A 24,368-nucleotide genomic window follows, 5' to 3' on the forward strand; every position below is an offset into this window, starting at 1 on the left:
TCAGCGTTTGCGGCAACTTTATAGAACATAACTATTGTGAATAATGAGAACTGACTATATGCAAAGCATCTAGAACAGGGTTTGGCCTTCTACCCTTTATGTGATTACCATTACTATTATTTTTTAAAATTTACATTTTGCTAATTTGGTGGGAACTTACTTAATCACTGAAGAGGATGCACATTTGTTGCCGTGATGGTTGGTTGGTTGTATTTCTTCTTGTGGGGAAATAACTCTGGTTTGTGTGGGGTGCCCAGAAGTGTCTGTAAAGGCGCTGAAGGGTTTGGCATCACACGGGAGCAATTCCGAAGAGACCACTGCACACCGTTTACGGCAGTGAACATCAGGACTGGGGAGAAAAGGACCAAACCAAGGTGCGAGGTCAGACTTTAGAGAAAGCTGAACAATGGACCCGGCCGTGCTCACGCCAAGACCCTTTTAGCCGAAGGGTGTGCTCATCACACACATCATTAATCTTGAGCAAAGCCTGCACTGGTGTATTTTTAAACTGCATCAGAATATAAAATAATGACATTTGGGATATCAGGGGGTGAGTGTTTGAGAACACATTTATTTCCTGAAGCCAAAAATCAGTCCACCTGGCCTGATGACGGCCGTTTCCTGATGTGTGTATGTGTTCTGTGCAATCTCTCTCACAAAGGCTTAGACCGCGTTTTGTTACACGTGGAACAAAGTGCTGCTATCCACGCAAAGTAGAGATGCGCGAAATTGGGATCATCCCTGGAGATCCGGGCTGTGTGCAGCAGTGTGCACACGCGCCTGTTTTGTCTCAGCCACCTTGGGGGCGAGGCTGGGTGCCCAAGGTTTTGCTAACGTATGTCTGAGCCTCAGAATGAAAAGCAGAAACACCCCTGCAGGGTCCGGAACAGCCTCCCCGTCGCTGCTCCTGCATGTGTGTAATGGGCCTCTCAGGGCTGTTTATGGATGAACAGCTGGGCACCAGCCACCCTGCCTCCGATTAGAGACGCTTGGCTGTCAGAGCAGCAGGTCCCTCCCCGCGTGGGGGTGGGCGGTGGCCCCAGGCTCCTAGAATGAGAAGCCAGCATTCGTTTCTCTTCCAGGATATTAAAGCATTTGAAAGCCAAGGACCCCATGCAATTGAGGCTGGAGCACCTGGAACACGGGTTCTCTGTCTACGTCAACGGGGCCAATTCTGAACTGAAGACACACCCTCGGAAAGCCGTCCACTCCAACTTCTCCAGAAGTGCCTCCCACGCCGAGGGGACTCACGGTGAGCACAAGCCAGCAACAGCTCTGCAGACAAATTAGGGACAGTGGAGCCACACCCCATGCACAGAAACTAGTTAACCTATACAAGTTAACTCTACCCACTTGGCCAGAAAGAAAGAACATGAAAGTGAGAGAGAGAGAGAGAGAAAGAGAAAGAGAGAGAGAGAAATCCTTTTCCACTTCTTTTTAAACTAGTCTCGGCCTCCACCCACCCCAGGGCAAAGGTGGCCAGAGCAGTCAATTCCTGGCTTTTACATTTCCTAGGTCTCATGTGCCAGTCGTTTAAGGAAATGTCAAGGATAATTTTGATTATACTTGATTTTCACTCACTATGTCTTAACTTCAGTACCTAACCCCTGTGATAATTGATTCCACTGTTCATGTCTGAATTTAGTTAATATATACTCTGCAGACTTTAAGTGGATTTCAGGTGTCCTGTAATAAAGGACACATGAAATAAAATCTGGGAAGTGGCCTAGAAGGCACCCGACCCAGTGGCTGGCCCCACATAGGCACCGAAAATGATTTGTTGGTGGTTGAATGAATGAAATGGCAGTGCATAGGAGTCAGATACCAGTTTGGCTGTATTGCTTTGGGGAAACCATTTTTGTCTTTCTGCGACTTTGTTTTCTCATCTTTAAAATGGGGCTAATGAGTGCCAGAGTGCCCTTCAAGGCGGGTCACTTTGTCTAAGAGGACAGTGTGCTACTGGGTTACAAGAAGAGGATTTGGAACAAGGCAGGGTTGGGTTCGAACCCTGTTCTGCCACTTTCTAGCTTTGAGACCTCTGGCAATTGGGTCCTCTCTGACCCTCAGTTTCCTCTTCTGTAAAATGGGAGTAATTATGCCCACCTTACAGGCTTCCCAGGAAGATTAAACAACATAAGAAGTGTAAAGTGTCCAGCACACAATAATCTTGACTTGTGTTCTAATTCATTGCCTCACAGGTATGGTAAGATCCCAAGCTATTAATAGACAGTAAAAGTCAATACAACAACAAGGGGATAAAAGGAGAAAGTGGTGTCTTCAAATCTTCCCCTAGGAGAGCCACTGCATTTCTGCTTGAGTTTAGCATGAGTTTCCTAGCCCCCAGGGCAAAGAGGGGAGTGGGATGGACTCTCCTAGCTTTCATGGGGGAGGAGTCTGGCTGACCAGCTAGTTAGGAGAAGCCGGCCTTTCCTGGTCCAGGTTTCAGGGAGGTGCAGATAACAGGAGTCTCTGTATTTGGGTCCCCAGCAGTATATTTACTCATTCAACATATCTCTCTCCCCTCACCCCTCTTTTATACTAATACTGGTCTGTTGTGCGCCCTGTCCTATGTACCCTGCTTCTGTATCTTAGAGATTGCTCCTTTTGTACATAGACCTGCCCAATTCAGGAACATACCTTCTGTTCCATAGCACAGAGGTGCTGTGACTGATACCCCATCCCTTTTTGTTGGGCATTTAGCTTGTTTTCTGATGCCTTTTGGCTACAAACAGTGCTACAAAAGTGTATTGCTTCACATACAAGACTCTGGGCACCCTGACGGGCATTGTAGATGTAAGTTACAAAACCACCATCAGTGTCGGCTCGTCATCGGAGCCTCACCAAGTCTCTTTCCCTCATCTCTGGTGCAGATTGCGGACGAAAAACCCTGTTTCGAGAAGCTGAAGAAACTTTAAGATGCAATTCACGGACGGCCCCCAGCAAAGTCCAGCGCCGAGGATGGCACCAGGTGTGGAAACCCTGGGCAGAGACAAGGCGGTGGCCCCAGCTCATGCTTTAGAATAAGCAGCAGGGTTATTGTGAGAATAGAAACATAATCAGAGCATATGGAATCCCCACGGGCAGGGGTTGGGTCTGGCTGGGCACTGCCGTAGTGCCTTCTCCGCCTGTGGCACTGGCCTCTGGAGAGCAGAGGAGCCCTGGGGGCCCTCCAGCCCACTCTGTGGCACGATCCTCCCTTCTGGCTGGGGCCACCCCAGCCCCACTCAGGAGCATCACAGGTCAAACTCACAGCCCTGTCATGATGATGTATTCGTGCAGCTGTTTTTTATTGAGCACCTGTGATGTGCCAGGTATGGTCTTAGATGCCATGGATGCGGTGGGTGGATGAGACAAAACCCCTGCCCCACAGACCTGAGATGCCTCTTCGGATTGCTACCGATGCTGCTGATTTGGCAGCTTGCTTTTTTGAGCACCTGCCAGTACCAGGCGTGAGCTGAGCTCCCACGTGACTCCTCTCCTTTACCCTCACAGCAGACCTATAGGATAAATTGCAAAGTCCTTCCTCTTTTCATGATGCTGAGGACACTTGAGCTCAGAAAAGTTAAGTGAGCTTTCCAAGGTCAACCACTAGAAGTGGCAGAATCAAGATTCAAATCTAGATCTGTGGCTTCAAGCTCCGTGTTCTTGCTCACAGAGTCCTGACACCTTCCCTTGCAGTTACTCAGCCTTACTTGGGACCAGTGGGACCCCCAGTGCACATTCGAATCACCTGGGATTCTCAGGCCCCACCCTCAGAGATTCTGGCTCACTTGGTCTGAGATGAGGCTTAAGCAACATATACATACATATAAGTATATGTGTATATATATATACATATATATATATATGTATATATCTGTGTGTGTGTGTGTGTGTGTGTATGTTAATCCTTTGTTCACCAAGATTGGGAAGTACTGCTTTATAACATTTCACACTGCCCATACGTATGGGTCTATGGTAAATACTTGCCTACGCTTTATCCGCCATCTTTGCAATAACCCTGGAGGTACATAAGTATCCTTCATTGTGCCACTGAAGAAATTGAGGCCCAGAGAGCAGAGAGGTCATAAGGTGACGTGCTCCCATAGATACTAAGGGAGGACGTAGGCTGAGGTTTGCACCCTGGACCTGTGACTCCAGACCCAGCGGTCCTCACTTCTCGGCAGGGACGTCTGTGGGTCTCTGATGAAATGGGGAGGGGTGTTCCTGCCAGCTAACTCCCAAGCCTCATCTCCATGCTGATGAGCAAGGCCTTCAGGGCACACAGCCTGGAGGCTTCCTTTTGTCCCCAGCAATGAATGTTAATTTCCCAATAATGAGGCCTTTCTCCACTTGGCACTTCAGAGAGTTCTCCTAGCTGTTTTGAGTGCCTTCTATTATCAGGAGCCATATTTGCATCTTAGACTGTGACTTAATGGCTGACCCCAGAGTCTGTGCAATTTAAAGACTTGGCCTAAGATTAATTAGCATCCCTCCCCAGTCTCTCCCTGTGGTCCCACACTTCACTGGGCCTAATCATGGCTAATTTCCTGGCTTTCTGATGCCATGAAGGCTGTAATTGGCCTTCTGTACCAAATCCGTCAGGGGTCAGTCAGTGCCTAACAACAGAGACCTGGCAGGCTATTTGAAGCATAAATGAATGGGAGGCAGGGAATTGGGTGCTTGTATCCGGCGAGAGGATGGGCTCGGAGCCAGGCCTCCAGGAATGGTACCCAGCATCCTAACGCAGACCTGCCAGGAAAGCTGCTACCTAGGACACAGGAGGGAAGGTTGGGATCAGCCTCAGGAATGTGTCACCTGAGCTGTGATCCAGGAATCAGGAAGCCAGTGCCACAACCATTGGCCTCAGAGTGATGCTGTGTCTGCTAGAGCGACACTTGGAAGAAAGACCTTGCTCACAGCTCATCCAGCCAGGGTGGGACATGGATGAGAACACTCATGGCCTCTGCCACATGCTTAGCACAGAAACAGCCAGCGTGTGTCCCCTCCTTTCCACCTCACTTCTGCTGTCACTGCCTTCCATGAGGCCATCTGATCTGCTGCACCCACGTCACATCCAGACCCCAGCTGGGAGGGAGGATGGGAAATGCAGTGTCTGGCTTTCCAGCCTCTACTGAGCAGAGTGGCACCCTTGGAGGAGAGCGGAATGGGTGCTGGGGGGGCAGCTCCCCCCACCTTCGCATCGAATCTGTTCCACCCACACACAGTCCTTTGGGGACCAGCCCTCAGAGACAGAAACAAACCCGGGAACCTTCAGAAGTGGTGAGTGGACTGGGAGCCATATCATGAGAGAAGTCATCTATTGAGTTAACGAACATGTATTACCACGGGCCAGGCACTCTGCAAGGCTCTGGGGTTAAAAAACAAAAATCAGGCTCAGTTCCTGCCCTGGAAGATCCGACTGTGAAGACATGCGCACTGCTTATCCTGGGGGGGAGGTGCAACAGCTGTTCTCCAACATATGGAGGGCTAGCCCCGTAGACTCTGAAAGTTAACAGCTTGAAGCCTGTGGGCTGAACTGGCCCCCCAGATAATGGTTTTTGGACTCACACAGTTTAAAAAGACTTAATCAGGGCTTCCCTGGTGGCGCAGTGGTTCAGAGTCCACCTGCCGATGCAGGGGACACGGGTTCGTGCCCCGGTCCGGGAAGATCCCACATGCCGCGGAGCGGCTGGGCCCGTGAGCCATGGCCGCTGAGCCTGCGCGTCCGGAGCCTGTGCTCCGCAACGGGAGAGGCCACAACAGTGAGAGGCCCGTGTACCGCAAAAAAAAAACAAAAAAACTTAATCACTTGCTAACATTTAAATTCAAAAGATGTTACACATTTTTTAAAAAGTTCGATTCCTCCTTGCCTAGGGAAATGGGAAGATCTGACTTCCATGCTGGGCCGCCACCCAGAAGGCAGCCATCAGTGGCAGCCGAGTGGCGGTTCCCAGTTTAGACAGCGAGCAGCCCTCCTGTTTGCCGTGGTCCCCACCACTCCCTTTAGAGCCCTAGCGCCGAGGCCGAGTGGTAGTTGCAGTTTGTCATCATGCTCTGGCTGCTGTTTCTCTTATACCCAGCAGCTTCCCCCTTTGCCATTCCCCACCTGACTCACTGGGGCATTTGAACCTGGGCCCCTGGAGAGTAGAAGGGAATGGGCTTTGGAGTCAGACAAACAGCTTACTAGCTGTGTGCCCTGGAGCCAGCCACGTGACCTCTCTGAGCTTTGGGCTCACCATCCATAAAGCCTCCCAGGGCTGCTGGGAAGGAATGTGTGTATAGTATGTGTCACGGGCGGTCCATCAGCAGGGGCTGTCGGCTCCCTCAGGTAGGAGCATCTGGAGGCAGGTGACACACAAGTCCAGATGGTTAAGAGCACAGACTCAGGAACCCAGAAGCCTGGGTTCAAAGCCTCAGCTCTACCAGTTGCTGGCTGTACGGCCCTGGATAAGTGGCTTGTCTTCTCATCTGTAAGTGGGGCTGGTAATGGTACCCTCCTCAGCGGGTAGTTGCTGAGGACTGAGTGAGCGAACCAGTTGTAGAACGCGCCAACCAGTGCCTGGCACAGAGGAAGCTGACAGTAGATGGTAGTGACCGTTGTAATCAGCTGAGAGGCAGGCAGATGCCGAGGGCGGCTCTTCACTCCAGAGGGTTCCTTCACTTGTTCAGTCCTTCATTCATTCCGGGACCATCTACTGGACACTTGCAGGTGCTGGGGTCAGAGCAGTAAGTGAGGCAGGCTAGGCCAGCTCTGGTGTGCGGGTCGGGGCTCATAGGCCAGAGGGTCTAGAAGACCCCAGAAAGGAGCTTGCATATCATCTTACAGGTGAGGACTCCCCTGGAGGGTTTTCAGCAGGAAAATTGTGTGTTGGGCTCCTGTTTTGGAAACATCTGCAGCGGTTACACAGAAGGACCAGGTGGGGGCTCTGAAGCAGGGCTCCCCGTAAGCCTAACGGGCCTTTTCTCTCTCCCAACCTTCCCCAGCCCCACCCTTGCACCTGCTCCCTTCCCCCAGCTTCCCCTTCTCATTTCAGCTTTCTCCGGGTCACAGTTTTTATCTCCCTCAGTATTCGTTTGTTGACATTTTCCAAGAGAGAGACCTTCTGAGTCTCTCAGCTCGTCTTTGTTACTCGGGGCACGGCCTGGCCTGCCGGTCAGCCTGACGAGGCACCCACTCAGGCCTCAGTCGGCCGGGACTGGAGGTGGGGACCAGGTCAGACGATTCAAAGCCTGCCTGCCCTAGAGCTGTCCCCTGAGCAGGGACTGGGTCCCCACCTTCTCATCGAGGAGGCTGTAGGCAGGACAGTAAATAGACTCGATTTGCCAACTGCATTGTTATTGTCAAGAGGAAGAGGGAATGGATTGGCTTCCTTTGGCCCCAAGAAGTGGAGTAAAGTAGAACATTTCTCCATGGTGGAAAGTACACGGAGACAGATTTGGGGGTGCAAAGGATAGAGAGGAAGGCGGTCTCTCTACTTCCATCCTTTCGGATGGGTACCACCGCCCTTGGAGGCGGCCAAGGTCAGGCAGAGTGGTCAAGGCAGCAGAATCTTCCATGGCCACTGGTGGCCAGTTCTCAAAAGCCACCCCATCAGGAGAGGGACCACAGCCCCGTCCCAGTCCTCTTGTGTGCTGTGCCCAGCAGAAGGGACAGGTGGGGCCACACAGTCGCTGGGTGTGTTCACACAGGCCGTGGCCGGGTCAGCAGGGGACACAGCGGTCACAGCCAGCCCCCAGCCAGCACCACTTCCTCCCTGTTGCATCCCCGCCCCCTCCGACTTGTCACCTTGCCCGTTTCTCTGAGCGGCCCCCTAAACTCTCTTGAGTCCCACGTTACTTTTCCACTGACCAAGCCCAATGCCTCTTCCAGTAGAACAGAGTTGCCAGCTTAGGGTCTTGCCCACCAACTAGGAAGCACTTTTGGGTGGAGCTGTCCTGATGGAAGGGGCTGCCGCAGGTGCACGGGCCCGAGGATACCTGGGCCAGAAGGTCAGAGAGTCATCCAAATGCTGGCCGAGATGCTGACCACTCCACCCGTAAAACCCTTCCCTGACTCTCCAGTGCCGGGGGAGCCAGGGAGGCAGCTGGCGACACTGGGCTGGGCTTCCGAGTGGCCGCCTGCGCTGTGGATCGGGCTGGTGGTGATAAATGGCTCTTGTTGGTGCTGTCCTTTTTTCCCCCCACTGCTTCCCGGCCTTAGATCTTTCTGCTGCTATCAGTGGATTAAGATTTATGGCTTCCTCAGACTTGTAATACTTGGGTGGACAGAGGCCTAATCAACAGAGCCGTCGTTTACCAAAATGCTGTCAGATTTGATGAACGTCATCGGCTCTTAGCAGTAAATTGGTAGTGAAGGGATTGGCCTTCCAGCAATTTACTGTGGGGTGGGCTTTCCTTAAAGGCCTGGAAAGCAAGTTCATTGCAATTATTAAAGCAAAGGCTTTGTCCTCGCTCTGCTGCCATATCCGCTTTCCTGTTGGGGGCCAGGCAGCTTAAACACCTCCAGGAAAGCTCATAAGTGAAAATGTGAAGCGTGTGGGGCCCTTCCCTTTGTTTTCTTTTTTTTTTTTTCTGAGTTTTGAAACCCCCTGCAGTGAGGACAGTAAATGAAACAACCCATAAAGCATCAGCCTTTACAGCGACCTTGCTTGACACAGACTGTCAGAACGCAAATGCTGTTATTTGTAAGAGATCAGACAGATCCGGGAAGAACATATCAAATAAGGTCGATTTATTCCCCACCCCGGCCCAAAGCTGGCTCTGTCAGTATCTTCAGAGCTCTCCCACCTCTAGAGGGAGCCATTTACATACTGCACAACCTGTGCAACCATCCAGGGCAGCCCCCAGCCTTGCTCTTTTTTTCTAACTGATAATAAGCGTTAATGCAGACCTCTTAGAATACTTTGCTAAGAGGGGTGGCAACACACACAAAAAACTCTGAGCATGACACTGGGCTGAGTGTGGCTGAGTACAGAACAAGCTGGCCTTGGGCTGGCAAACTGGAACATGGGTGTTTAGGCATGAGGGCTTTTAAACCCTGTTCCAGTATATGGTCGATACTGCAAGGGAGTATCAGGTCTGGGCGCTTGCAAGTAGGCAGGAGAGAGCAGCCGCTTAGAAACACCCACTCCGGGTAAAGCAGTGTGCCGAGCGGGGAGCCAGCCAGAAGCTTGGGCATCATCTTCGCAAGGGCGTGAAGGTGGGAGACAGGGAGCGGGCGGGTGAGCCCGGGGACTGGGTTGGAACCTGCCACCTCGTGCTCCTCAGCAGCAGGTGGGCGTCCTCGTATGGGCGGGGCTGCTTGCCATCTCCTCCCGATGTGGGTAGAGGCACCTCCCTGGGGCTGGGGCGGGAGAGCTGGCCAGATGGAGAGACTATTTATTTCCCTCTCCAGCACCCACTCAGTGTTTAGACACTCTTTCTGGACCGCATTAATTTTGTCACATGTTGCTTCATAAACACATTTTCCGTTATGTGTGCTGGGTGGGTTCCTTGAGGCCCGGACATTGGTTTTAAAGTTTTTTTATATGTTGACATGTTTCCAGAGCCTAGTATGCAGTTAGCACTCGGTAAGGACTTGCTGATTGTTCCTTAATGCCTATTGCAAACCTGTCTCCTGATATCTTGGTGAGGTGAGCAGTTGTGCTAAGCTCCTTGGAGGGAGGATGGAAAAGCTGCAGAACAGAGAGAGACACACATGGACTCTTCTCCTTGAACGCTGGAGTGCCTTCTCATATTTATAATTAAGATCAGACCAGTAGAGCTGCATTAATCCCAACTCTCTTACGTGCCAGTGGGAATTTCCACTTCAGGTATGGCTGGATCCAGGTGCTCAGACAACGTAGCAGGGCTCATTCACCGTCACCCAACTCTGCTTTTTTCCATGTTGCCCTGGGTGAACCAAGATGGCCACCAGCAGCTCCCAACTTACATTCTTTCACCTGCTGTTACACTTCTTTGGCTTCCCTAAACCAATCACCCAGAGACCGTGGGCCAGCAGGATCTAATGCTCGGAGTGGCCAGGCCTGGGTCATGTGCTCTACCCACCCCTGGATGCAGTTCCACATGAATGCTTGGGTTGGGAGTGGGGAAAGGGAGGATTTCCCAAAAGAAAACCAGGGTACTTTTACCAGAAGACAGGGGAACGCATGCTGGACAGGCAGAAGCAACGGCGCCCAGCACAAAACCTCACAGACCTCCTGATCTCACACCTCGCCAACTTTAATGTGCGTGTAAATCACCCGAGTTCTTGGTAAAATGCAGATTCTGATTCCTGCATCTGAAGTGGGGCTTGAAACTTTGCATTTCTCACAAATTCCTAGGAGAAGCCAATGCTGCTGGTCCCTGGATCCTCGTCCCAGCCCTCCCTTTCCAGAGAAAGGAACAGAAACCCATGGAGGAGCCAGGCTGCGCCCCAGGCCTGGGCCCCATGCCCAGTGGTCCTCGCTCTCTTCCCCCTCCCCCTTCCCTCCTCCGCTCTAGGACTGTTTCTTCCCAACATTTGAACGTCACTGAGTGGTTCCTGAGAGGAGGGAGGAGCACACTGTGGAACACCCATCCCAGCCATGAACTTCAAAGCCTTCACAGCTTCATCCTGGTCCAAGGCGGGAAAGCCCCCAGGAGCCTCCTGGCCTGGAAAGGCCCAGGCCTGTGGATTCCGTGGTGCCCGCCCTCCACATGGTGCCCACTGCTGGCGCCAACAAACGCTCTGAGAGCGAGTTGACAAAGCCTGGGAGGCAGTGACACCATACGGGAGGCCAGAGCCCAGGGCAGCGAGGCCGACGGCCAAAAGGAAGATGGGTGGAAGGTGCAGTTCCAGAAAGAGCAAGGCGCACTTGGAGTCTGGCGAACATCGCCACAAGATGGCATCGCCCGTGGGAGGAAAAGTGCCCCAGGGCCCCTTCCTTGTGCACCTCTGCCTCCCGGTTCTCCGACGGGGAGCTCCCTACCTGCCTTTTTCTGCCTCTTACACTCTCTCTCCAAGGCTTTTTCCTGGAATGATCTAGAGCCCAGCCCCTGCCCCTTTAGTGTTAAATAGTCTCAGAAAATTCTTGAATCCCTCCTTGTCCTCCCCAAAGGCCACTGTAGCCCAGGCTGGATACATTTCTTTTTCACTTGCCTGTTGGGGGCAATACAGCATCGAGGTGCAGGACTGGGGTCAGTCAGAAAACTACAGCCCCGGGGCCAAATTCGGCCACAGCCTGTTTCTGTAAATCAAGTGCTGTGGGGACACAGCCATGCCCATTTATGTAGGAGGCATCGTCCAGGGCTGCTCTGAGCTACAGTGGAACAGTTGACTATTGTAGCAGAGACCACAGGGCTGGCAAAACCTTAAAATATTTATTCTTTACAGGAAACTGGCCCATCCGTGTTTTCGAGTAAGGCCTCTGGAGCCACGCTGCTGGGGTTCAGATCCAGGTCCGTGGCTTCCTAGCTGTGTGACCTTGGTCACGTGGCTTACACCCTCGTGCCCCGGTCTCCCCCTGGGATGGCTGTGAGGACTAAATGAGCAAATGCCCCCAAAGCTCTTGGAGTGGCACCCGCTCTGCATTAAGTGACTTGGTGCCCCAGGTGACGGCAGGGGATGGGGTGGGAGTGCCGGCGGCGTGGACGCGATGAGAAAGAACTTCCGTCCTAACCCACGAGAGTCCCGCGGGTCAACAAGGCTCACCATCCTCATCATCTAGATATAAGAATAGCTCGTTTCACTAAGCTTGTGGGGAAGCTGAATCTCACCCCGGGGGTGGAGGGTTCTTACGCTGGGGCATCAGGGGAAATGCAAGCTCTAAATCACCCTTGACTGTCCCTCGGCTAGGAAGTAGGTCCAGTCCACATGGCTTGGTGGACCTCTTCTGACTCTCACAGTGACATTTAAGGAGGCCCTGGCTCTCGGATTTGTGCACGTGCGCGGCCTCAGCCATAGGGAACACCTCCTTAGACGTTGCTCCCTGGGCACCTGGCTCGCCTCACACAGGCCCCAGCCTTGCTCACCAAGTCTAGCACAGCCAGTGCTGGACCGGTGGCGGTTTCTTTGCTTGATTACCCCAGCAGTTTGGTCCTGGGTCCATGGTGGATGAAACATACCCTTGGGGGGAGGTCTGGCCCCCTGTGTAGACTTGATGCCACCTAAGGCAAACGGTGCAGCCCACTGCACTGCTCATCGCAGCCCCTCGCCAAGGGCTCAGCCCATCACCACGAGTAATCCTCAGGGCAGTTCTGCGAGGAAGATGTCACTAGTGCCGCTCTGACAGATGTGGAAACCGGTGCTCAGCGAGGGTCCGTGACTTGCCCAGGGCTGCACAGGGAATAATCATCAGAGTGCCAGGGCTCGAACCCGTCTGCCTGAATTTAGAACCCAGGCCCTAAGCCACATGTGAGCAACTCTAAAACAGCCACAAAGAGTGCCGAGTGCCCAAAGGAGGGTTACCCACTAGGGTGCAGCTCAGCTGCACGTAATGGACACTGAACCCCTGGGGCTTAAAGACTTGCTGTTCTTCCTCTGACACGAACAAGGCGTTTGGAGGCAGCCAGGCTGCTAGGACGGGTGGATGATGCTCCCAGGGACCCAGGCTCCTTCGGTTTTGCCATCCTTAGCATGTGGCTTTCTTTCTTATTCTTGCAAGATGGCTACCCTGCTCCTAAATGTTACATCCACATTCCATCAGGAAGAAGGGGAGAAGGATAAAGGGCAAAAGTCCTGTGTCCCCGAGTGAGTCTTTTTTGGCTGCGTTGGGTCTTCATTGCTGCGCACAGGCTTTCTCTAGTTGCGGCGAGAGGGGGCTACTCTTAGATGTGGTGCGTGGGCTTCCCATTGTGGTGGCTTCTCTTGTTGCGCAGCACGGGCTCTAGGCCCACGGGCTTCAGTAGTTGTGGCACACTGGCTCAGTAGTTGTAGCACACAGGCCTAGTTGCTCCATGGCATGTGGGATCTTCCCAGACCAGGGCTCGAACCCGTGTCCCCTGCATTGGCAGGTGGATTCTTAACCACTGCGCCACCAGGGAAGCCCCCCTGAGTGAGTCTTGATTAACAGGGAAATAGTGGCTTCCTCAGTGGCTCCTCCAGCCACTCACATCTGCCTCATACGCCTTCCCAGCTGCAAGGGCCTCCAGAGACATGACCATCTTAAAGGGGCACAATGCCAACTCGATAGAATCAGGGTTCCATTAAGTCAGGATGGAGAGGGCCATGGATAGCTATTGGGCGGTCAGGAAGTGTCTCCAAAGTTTAGATAGGACTTGGATACATGGAGAAGATTTGAAAGAATGGCCTTAAGGTCGGGAGAACAGCATGAGCAAAGGCACAGAGGTGGGAGAGTTTGGGGCCTAGGCGAGAGTCAGGACTGTGTCACAAACAACATAAATGCTATTCACATTGGCTTAAGCAAAAGAGGAAGCTTCAGCGATGTCTTCCTTTAGGCATGGCTGGATCCAGGGGTTCTGAACTAATCCACCAGGACTCTGCTTCACTCTTTCAGCTCTCTTTATCTCTGTGGAAGGGGCACAGTGGTCCCCAGCAGCTCCTGGGGTGCCTCCCTGTAGCTTAGCACCCCTGTAGGAAGAGAGCACCTCCTCCGACAGCTGTAGCAGGAGTCCTGGAGCTACTGTCATTGGCTGCCATAGGTCTATTCCTGTCTCTGAACCACTGGCCAGGTGAATTGTGAAGGATGGAATGGGCTGATTGGCCAGGCCTGAGTCACATTCCCACCCTCCCTTGGGCCACATGTGGACTGAGTTGGGGAGGGAAATGGGGCCTGGAGGAAAATGAGGGAGACCTTTCCTTCAGGCTGGGGAATGGATGCTGGGTTGACAAAGCTGCAGATATTCGGGGTACAGGAAGCAATTTTGCTTGGCCCAGGTGTCAGGTGTGTGAATGTATGTGTGGGAATCAGTGCGGGAAAGATCGGTTGGGGCCGTGTTGTAGAGACCTTCCCATGCCAGGTATACACCATTTAGGGTACAGGTCTGGCTCCTAAAGCAAGGAGATACAAATATTGGCTTAAACAACATGAAAGTTGATGTCTCTGACACAGGTTAGCGGTGGGCAGTCACCTTGCTCCGAGAGTTCACGGAGGAACCCCAGCACAACCTCTTTTGTCACTCCAGCATCCTCCAGCTGTCGCCCCCTCCCCACAGTCCTCAGCAGCTTGCTGCCACCTCCTCATTCCAGTCAGCAGGAAGTGGGGCAGGGCAAGGCGGGGCTCTCCCCTTCCCTTTCCGGGCACAACGTCAGAGATGTACACGCCCTTCTCGCCCACCCACACACATCACGGGCCAGAACGTGTTCACCTGCTCCCTCCCAGCCACAGGGGATGCTGGGAGCATCACTTGCACATCTGGAGACTCAGTACAAGAGAGAAAGGGGAAACGGACATTCCAGGGACAACCTGTGGGCTGCCACACCAGGCCAAAGGATGGGTATCCTAAAGAATGATCCAGGGAGTGCTAGGAGGAAGAGGCCCCACCACACAGTTTCCATGGCCCCAGAAGTTTGGGGTATGTTCCCTCTGTGTTCTGTTTTAGGAAATCCACAGTGTGTGTGGAGGAGGGGATGAGGGGGCCATTAAAGGCCCTGAGAAGTCCTGGCCCCAAAACCCGGGCTTTCCTAAACTTATTTAGATCACAAAGCCCATTTGGGGAAGTTTAACACCCACTAAAATTCTACCGATAAGTTATTTCCAACCAAAAAAATTACTGAAAAACTCTACTGAACGCACTGTGGGCGGTAAGAACCAGTAAAGACTTGAGTGGAAGTGGCGTGACCCACCCATCTGGGCTTCCCGGGATGATGCTGGGCCAGGTGCACCCTGACCTGGCTGCTGTCATGTGCAGCGAACCCCTACAGTGCTTGCCCCTCGGAGGGAACAAGAGGTTCGTTTCACCATATCTGAAACAGTCTGACTTTTTGTGTATAGAAATCTGTGCAGATCAGAACGGAAGCTGGCCCGCGGCTCCACATCGAGCCTCCTCTGGACTGTTCTGAAGATTGTGAGCCACGTGGGGGTGTGACTGTCAAGGCAGAGGATGCTTCTGGGGATCGTCCACAGGTAGGACCGGCCTCAGCTTGGGGCTATAGCGGCTCTCGGGGGCACTTTCTAACAGTTACTTATTCATTCCTTGGCGAGCCCTTGCCTTCCTTCACTCTCGCATTTATTTAGCACTTTAACAAGCAGACAAATCTTGTGCTAGACGCTCTGCTAGGGAGGGACCCAGTGTCCAAAGGTCAGCAAGGCTGGTGTCTGACCCAAAAGAGGCAAAAGCGTATAATCCCTTTACCACAAGAGGGAGCTGACAGGTGGGGCAGGGCATAGCGGGACCAGGAGGGAAAGTATCTAGGAAGGCTTCCTGGAGGGAGTGACATTTACCTGGTTCCTAAAAGCTGGGTAAGAGTGTGAGGGCCAGGGAGGTAAGGGTAGGTAAGCCGAGCTGATACTCAGCCTGTCCACACCTATATGCCTAAACCTGTTGTTAAATATTTTGAATATCCGCGCCCCTCCCCCTCCTGCCACGGCACCAGAAACCACACATGGAAACACCCAGAGGCCCTGTGTAGCTGTAGCTCAGAGTCCCTGGCCGTGTAGCAACTCACAGGGTTGACCATGGGGTGTTTCACTCCCCTTCCTCAAATTGTCATTTCATTTCTGAAACCCTTGGAATTGCAACAGTCTCCCATTCAACCCCAGTCTCCCATTCAACAAGCATTTGTTGGGTACCTACTTTTGAGCATCAGGCTCTGTCCTAGGCACCAGAGATGCAGAAATGAACAAAACTGACAAGGGGCCTATTCTTAACAACTCATGTTCCCAAGGGAGAGACAGACAATAAAGAATAAAACCAAGAAATAAATAATGCGATTTCAGGTATTGATATGTTCTAGGAAAAAAAAAAACAGAAAGGGGAGATGGGACAGCCAGGAGATCAGACAGCATGGGAGAGAGGGAACATTAGACGGTAGAGAGGGAAGGAACGCCTCTCTCAAGTATGACGTTTCCGCTGAAACTTGATGGATAAGAAGGAGCTGGCTTTGGAGCCAGCAATGGGAAAAGCATTCCAGGCGGAGGGAACAGCGAGCACAGGTGACCTGAGGCTGGGCTTGTTCAAGGGCGCATGATGTGGACATGATGTGAGCCAAGGGGAGTTAGAAGGCGATGAGGTTGGTGGGGCAGAGGGGCAGACCAGGCACGGGTAGGGACGGAGAGTTGAATTTTATTTCAAGGGCATCGCTTTTATAATTAGAATGAGTGCGTAAATTATCTCCATGGTTATATACAAGCTAAATTTTAGAGAGGAGGCAGAGTCAGGTCGCTAAGCCCGTCCTGCCCCATTTGCCAGAATGAGATTGTTCAGCCATGGACCCGGGCTGCAGATTCCAGAGCCTCAGCAGGACGACAGACTTCCTTCTGCATGTGCCTTCTGTACCAAAAACCTGCTTTTCTGAAATGAAAATGACTCAAAAAGGAGATGGGAATGTCATCCAGGAAACATTCCTCTGATCACCATTGCATGTTGGTGTTTCCTTCTTTGCTTGTAAAGGAAGGACGATTTAAGGAGCAGGAAGGACGATTTGTTTCACATTCCGGCTGCAAAAAATCTGAAAGTTAAAGTTAATTGCAAATTTTTGTCTTCCTGGAAAAAAAAAGTCCTTTTCTATGGAAGGACCCAAAGACTTAAAAACAGTCCTTAAAAACAGTCCATAGAAATGGGATTTTTACAGTAGGCAAAATCGTGGTCTTTATTGCCCTCAACACGCACCTCCCACACGACACAGACAGACACACACACGCACACACACACACACACACACGCTTTTGAATCAACCAAAAGGTTTTCTGCTCAGGATCAGTCTGTGCAAACAGCCCTCAACTTCCCTTAGGGAGGCTGGTTTGAAGCCAAATTCAGTCTGTTGCAACCCTAGCCCCGTCCCCTGTCTCAGAACGCGTGCATGCCCTTCAAGCAAGAGGCATGCTCGTCCTCTCCTCCTCTGGCCATTTGGTACCCCCTGTTAATTGAACATATACAGTATTCCTTCTTTTGCAAGCTTCCAAGCTCCCTGCAACACCACGCAGCCTGTCCCTCACAAGCTATTAAGCTCCATTAGCATTCCTGTGTGAGCGTGCTCTGAATCAGCATCTCCCTGCTCACCCGCACTTAATGTTCTCCACCGTGAGTGCCTGATTATATTTCTTCCTTCCCTTTTTCTCCCCATCTTGAGGGGGCACTCTGTAAGCCTTCACAGTCAGTTTCCCCTTAGAGTTATTTTCCTGCTAAGTGAAAGAGGGAAATGGCCATGCCAGTTTTCGGCAAAGGCAGAAGCCTTAAAAGATGCAATCTGAACAGAGAAAGAAAAATAATGCCTGGCTACATATACTCAGCCCCCCTCCCACTGTTTGCAAGTGCAGTCTGAAATGGAGCAAAAGGAATTGCTGTCCGCATGTGTACTTTTCATCTGACCTTCACTGTTGAAACACACCAGCCTTTTCGCCTTCCATCAGATCCTTAGTGAACTTCAATTTCTTGGCGCTCCGAGTTCACAGACCAGCATATGCAGGCGTGTTCTGTTGGCCTTCACCCCCCGTTGACTGTGCCTTTTTAAAAGATGTGAATTACAGCTGACATTTAAGAATCAGGGGAGTTCATGTCAAGATCTGAATTGGGGGTTTCTCTTGAAAAGTCGAAAGATTTAGGAATTACATTCTTAAATGACAGCCACGAGTGGAGCTGGGGGGTAGCTGTCCCCTTAGACAAGTGTGTGCTGCATGTACCACAGTCCCCACCATGTCCCGGCACCATCTAGACGCTGAAGCTAAAACAGACAAGTACATAATATGCCAGCAGGTGATGGGGCTTGTAAGAGAACTAGGGCAGAATAAGGGGCTAGAGAATGTGGGCGGAGGCTGCCATGTGATATGGGAGGACGGGGCTTACCCTTGATGAGGTGCTGTGTGAGCAGGGGCCTCAAGGAAGCCAGGGAATGAGTAGATAGAGAAGAGCTTCCACACACAGGGAGCAACAGGTGCAGAGGCCCCGAGGAGGGAGGACAGCAGGGAGGCCAGTGTGGCTGGAGGTGAGTGAGCAAGGGGACAAGGAAGAGGCGGTGAGGCCAGAGACGTAGCCAAGGCTTAGATGGCACCGGGCTTTGAGGGCTGCGCTAAAGGTGAGGGATTCTCCTTTGAGTCAGAGGAGAAGACATCATAGGGTTTTGTAAGCCATTGTAGCTTAACAACTCCAGGGAAAGGAGGACACCTCTTTCTTTCCAGAGAGTTCTGCCTAAGTGCCAGCTCTGGGTTATGTTGGCTTGCCTTGGGGTATGTGTTACAATGGATAATAAGGCTCCATTTAAATGCTTTCGGCTCCATTTAAGGGCCAGGAATGAAAGTACACATTTTTTTTCTATTATTAAGGTATCCTTTTTTTCCTGACAATGCGTGATCAATGTTAAAAATTCAAATGATAACAAAGAAAATAAAAGTCCTCTCCTAATCCCACTGCCCCAGAGATTAGTGCTGTGAATAGGTGGGTATATTACCATCCAGACTAAAAATTGCATATATTCATTATATTCCTTGAAAGTATATATTAATTATATCCAAGATGAGAGAGTTGATCTGGAATGTTCCAGTCCTGGCCTGTTCCCAATGAGTGGTATTTTCTGCGTTATCTTATCCGTCCCTGAGAGCATGACAGGTGATGGGAAGAAGACTGGCCCACTCTGGCATCTTCTGGAATACCTTCTCTGAGTTTTTCTTTCCATTGTGTAGATCCTGGAGTGGCGTGAACTGGATATTTGGCCACAATTACAATTCAGTGTTTTGAAGTCATTGTTACTTGCTGACACATATAACAACTAAAAACCTGTCTTAACCCGTGTGCCACCAGCAGGGCTGCCACATGTGGACTCTGCTGTGGTCCGTGACGGCTCACCCACCTGTCGGTACAATGTAGATTATGGGGCTGGGCCATCATTGGTGGAGCATCCCTCAGTGGACCAGCCCGCCCCACTTTGTCCCCGGCAGGGCTCTTCAGCAAATCCCTTCAGTCACCCTTCATTAATTTCAATGGTGAGACTTAAAAAAGGAGGGATCATTTTGGGTGTTTTTTTTTTGCGGTACGCGGGCCTCTCACTGTCGTGGCCTCTCCCGTTGGGGAGCACAGGCTCCGGACGCGCAGGCTCAGCGGCCATGGCTCACGGGCCCAGCAGCTCCGCGGTATGTGGGATCTTCCCGGACCGGGGCATGAACCCGCGTCCCCTGCATCGGCAGGCGGACTCTCAACCACTGCGCCACCATGGAAGCCCAAGGGATCGTTTTTTAGGGCAGTTCTATTGCTTGGGAACTTCTGCTGTTTCAGATTACCATATAAATAACCTTTGAGCGAGTGCCTTTTAAAAAAATTTTATTTGTTTATTTATTTTTGGCCGCATTGGATCTTCGTTGCTGCGCACAGGCTTTCTCTAGTTGCGGTGAGCGGGGGCTACTCTTCGTCGTACGCGGGCTTCTCATTGCGGTGGCTTCTCTTGCGGAGCACGGTCTCTATAGGTGAGCGGGCTCAGTAGTTGTGGCTTGCAAGCTCTAGGGCGCAGGCTCAGTAGTTGTGGCGCACAGGCTTAGTTGCTCCGCGGCATGTGGGATCTTCCCGGACCAGGGCTCGAACCCATGTCCCCTGCATTGGCAGGCGGATTCTTAACCACTGCACCACCAGGGAAGTCCCTTTTCTTGATCTTTTATTGTTCTTTCCACATAAGTGGGATTATACTATCCAGGCTATTTGATAGCTCCACTGTTTTTAGTCAACAACATGCCAGGGCCATCTTACCACACCAGTACTCACTCAGCCATCTGAACCCAGTGGCTCTGAACACTGTTTAGGTTGTTGGTGGCCAGAGTTTGAATCCTGGTCCACTTACCAACTGTGTTCCTGCAATGGTGTTGGTAAAGCAGGGATGAGTTTGATCAGATGAGCTTTAAGAGCGAGAATGACTTAGGGAGGCATAGAGACCAAGAGAGAGAAAGAGGACCCCATACATCTCCAGGGATGTAAGTTTCTTTTACTACACCCAGTTCTCTCTGCTTGCCCCTAGGATACCAAATCTCCCATCAGCACCATGCCCTGTGATTTTAATTTCTCCCTTCTGAATGTACATGGATGCCCCAACCCTCCAAGCACTATAGACAGAGAAAGGATCCTCTTAACTATTCAGGATGTAATGGTAAGATGGACTTTCACATCCTAACTGTCAGGGGCCAGGGTCTTCTCCATACCAAACAGCTGGGCCATAAGATAGACTCCACGAGAGAGTCTCCATTTACACCTGGGAAAACAACACAGATCACAACAGGATTGGATGTTAACAAAAAACCTCTGGCCTACCCACCAGAAGATTTCAAACAACACACAAGAGGCTTGACTTAATACCATTATTTTCTTTAATGATAGAAAAAGCTCACATTAAATGAGCACTTACTCAGTACCTAGCACTGTGTGGAGTGTATGACATCCGTCACTGCATTCATTAACCCTGCAAGTTACTTGCTAGGAATTTTCATTCTCATTTTATAGTTTGAGGAAACTGAGGGATGAGAAATGATGTTGCTCACCAAGGCCTCAGAGAAGCCCAGACTGGAAGCCCAGACCCCAGGACTCCTTGTTCCATAAAATTAACAATCACAGGCTGGGAATTGCGCTGAGCTGTTTTTTGGGCAGGGTCTGTTATGAGTATCATTGATGTTCTGCCTAGGAGGAAGGTGTTCAGAGGTGGCCATCCATCGGTTCTGCTTAACTGTTTTAAACAACCTGGAGAAGACCTCTCCTCTGACAAATATTTCTCCAGTGAACCCCAAGCTGGGAACATTGATGAAAAATGTTTTTCAAAAGTGAAGTCCAATGAGGAAACAACCAGACAAAGCCAAATTGAGGGACAGCCTACAAAACAACTGGCCGGGAGTCTTCAGAAATGTCAGTTGCATAAGAGACAGAGAAAGACTGTTCCAGATTAAAGGGGGCTAAAGAGATACCACAGTTATGCGATGTGAGATCCTGGGAGGTTGGGGGGATTGCTCTAAATTTAAGGATGGTTTGGAGAAATTAATGAAATTTGAAAATCATATTATATCAGAAAATAATACTGTACTGATGTTAAATTTCCTGAGTTCGGTAATTATATTGTGGTTATGTAAGAAAAGATCCCTGTTCTCAGGTTTCTGAGAATTGGTGAAGAATTGGTGAATATAGGTGATGGGTATTTGGGCATTCATTATACCCTTCTATTATACTATGCTGATAAATTTTCTACGGGTTTTACATTTTTTCAAACCAAGTTTTTAAGAAGCCAGTACATTAAGGAGGAGATAAACTCCTTCAGTAGAGCTAAGCATCAGCAAAGGAAGAAATAGAAAAAAGTAAAAAAAAAAGAGACCTAGTTTAAAAAGCTTAGTAGGATTGTATTGATGTCAGTTTCTGGACTGTGCTATTGTGCTCTTGTTATACGGGATGTTACCGTGGGGGAGACTGGATGAAGGGTACATGGTATGGCTCTGTATTGTCTACAGTTAGCTCAAAACCAAAAGTAAGAAGCTAACTAAATAAAAGAAACACAAATGTCCAGGTCATATCATCCAGAGGTTTTGATTCTGATTCTGGATTTGGACTCAGACATGATTTCTCTGTTTAAGCACCCCATGTGACTAATTTGCAGCAATGTTTGAGAATCACCGTTATAAGGAAAAGATAGAGCCATGGATCTTAAAATTTGATATACACAAGAATCACTAAGGTCCATCGACAGATGAATGGATAAAGAAGATGTGGCACATATATATACAATGGAATATTACTCAGCCATAAAAAGAAACGAAATTGAGTTATTTGTAGTGAGGTGGATGGACCTAGAGTCTGTCATACAGAGGGAAGTAAGTCAGAAAGAGAAAAACAAATACCGTATGCTAACACATATATATGGAATCTAAAAAAAATGGTTCTGAAGAACCTAGGGGCAGGACAGAAATAAAGATGCAGACGTAGAGAATGGACTTGAGGACACGGGGAGGGGGAAGGGTAAGCTGGGACGAAGTGAGAGAGTGGCATGGACATATATACACTACCAAACGTAAAATAGATAGCTAGTGGGAAGCAGCCGAATAGCACAGGGAGATCAGCTCGGTGCTTTGTGACCATCTAGAGGGGTAGGATAGGGAGGGTGGGAGGGAGACGTAAAAGGGAGGAGATATGGGGATATATGTATATGTATAGCTGATTCACTTTGTTATAAAGCAGAAACTAACATAGCATTGTAAAGAAATTATACTCTAATAAAGATGTTTAAAAAAAAGGGAAAAATAAATAACAACAACAACAAAAAGAATCACTAAGGATATATATATATATATATATATATATATTTTTTTTTTGTGTGTGTGTGTGTGTGTGTGTGTGTGTGTGTGGTACGCGGGCCTCTCACTGTTGTGGCCTCTCCCGTTGCGGAGCACAGGCTCCGGACGCGCAGGCTCAGCGGCCATGGCTCACAGGCCTGGCCGCTCCGCGGCATGTGGGATCTTCCCGTACCGGGGCACGAATCCGTGTCCCCTGCATCGGCAGGCGGACTCTCAACCACTGTGCCACCAGGGAAGCCCACCACGGTATTTTTTTAAATGCATATTTTAGGTCTAATTTTTATGCTAAGAGAGTTGTTTACAGGAGGTAGCACAGTTTTTAACAGATGAACTCCTGGGGATTCTGAATCAGAAGGTCTGAAGATTAGAGTCTCTCTTAAATGGAAGGAAAGTTTTCGAGATCATTTGGACTTTGTGGCTTTGATTTGGGGACTATAAAAGAAAGAAATGTTAAAATTGGAAGTCAGAATCTCATATGTCAGATAAAATTAAGATAACTGTAAAGTAAAAAGCAAAATAAAATAACAACAAAAATCCAGAGGTTCACAAAAGCCAGAAAGGGATGAGAGGGGGCTCTTCCCTTGTCTTCAAACCATATCCTGTACTTCTGGAAACTCGGGTAAGAGAGGATGTCACTTAATAAATGAAAGATATGAAAGCATAAGAGCTCCTGGCAATATCTCCTGTATTATAGGTCAATTTCTATCCAGAATATTGATCATTCGTATTAAGAAAGGACTAAATTATGTTTAATATACATACTCTTTTAAGAAGACAAGGAAATCTTATCTATTTTAGAAATACTTTCATTTAAAATTATTTTATTTAGGTTTTTGACTATTTAAAGGGGTGAATTTTAGATAAATAGAAAATTCATTTTATATTATTAAGGCATTATTATATTAAGAAAATGAATATGCACTCTTCATACTTGGTTTTCTCACTTCGGTCACATTCAAAATACGTCGCACATTCAAAATAGGTCTCAAATTTGAGGGAAAAAAATCAGAAAAAATAGCGGCATGTAAGAGAGGATTTCTTATTAGTTACGACTTGAAAAAGCTATGCTTAAATTCAAGATAAGGGTAGAAATATAGTGATAAATGGAAGAGGGTATATCCAAAGGGCAGGGTTTGGACCCGTGACCTCAAGGGCCAGCTTCAGCTCATGGGTGTGTTTCATTGGCTGGTCTGGTGTTGTGCTATAATCATTATTGTTGCTGTTTTATGGGGTTGTCCAAACTGGAAAAAATCCGAACAAACTTTTTGGCCAAACCAATATTTTGAATTAGAAAACTTTTATTCTGAGCATGCAGCCTTCACTCTGCCTTAGTCCTCACCTCTCCCTGTTGTCTGACACTGTGTCTCCCATTGCTGTTTCACACGGCATTACATTTTCTGAAGATGTAGGGAGCTTGTGGCTCCTGTTTTAGGGAGGAAAAAGAACCAGTGACTGTGACTCAGCAAGTCTGGAGAGGGTAGTTTGAGCTTTTCTATAAACTCTGTGGGGACTTGGCTAAGTCACACTCTTTTGGAGCCCCACTTCCTCCCCTACAACAAAAAGGGATAGATTATTTCCTGTGCCTGTCAGCTCTGAAATCATACATCCTAGGGGGAGTTTATAGGTGTTCCCATATTGCAAAATCCACAAGAAGAGAGGATACATGGTAGTTCATGGAGCCCTCCACTCATCCAAGGACCATTTCTGGAGGCTGTTTGCAAGTTACATATTTAGGGCTTGAAACACCCTTCCCCCCCCCCATCCCAGATCTAAGCTTCATGATGGCAGAGACATGTGCTGTCTCTTGCCTGCCGTATCTCTGGTCCCTAGAAAAGTGCCTGGCATAGAGTTAGTTTGCAAATCTTTGTTAAGCAAGTGAATTGGGTAGTTGATTGATTGAATCTATGAGCTAGCGTGGCAGAGAGGTTGATTAGGCACCCTGGCCAGCCCACACATAGCTGAGTTCAGTTATCACATCGCTAAGTTATAATTATGATGACAGTA

General features: G+C 49.7%; 1 protein-coding gene across 1 annotated transcript in view; it reads left to right on the top strand.

Moving 5' to 3' along the window:
- KATNIP (katanin interacting protein) overlaps positions 1-24,368 on the top strand; it is a 145,182-nt gene that overhangs the window by 7,754 nt on the left and 113,060 nt on the right. Inside the window, exons 2-4 of the mRNA XM_079720130.1 lie at positions 1,083-1,252; positions 2,871-2,968; positions 14,895-15,026. Of these exons, the coding sequence (XP_079576256.1) occupies positions 1,083-1,252; positions 2,871-2,968; positions 14,895-15,026 (400 nt within the window). The remainder of the gene's footprint in view (positions 1-1,082; positions 1,253-2,870; positions 2,969-14,894; positions 15,027-24,368) is intronic.

This window comes from Hyperoodon ampullatus (genome assembly GCF_949752795.1).
Source record: "Hyperoodon ampullatus genome assembly, chromosome: 14".
Lineage (NCBI taxonomy): Eukaryota > Metazoa > Chordata > Mammalia > Artiodactyla > Ziphiidae > Hyperoodon > Hyperoodon ampullatus.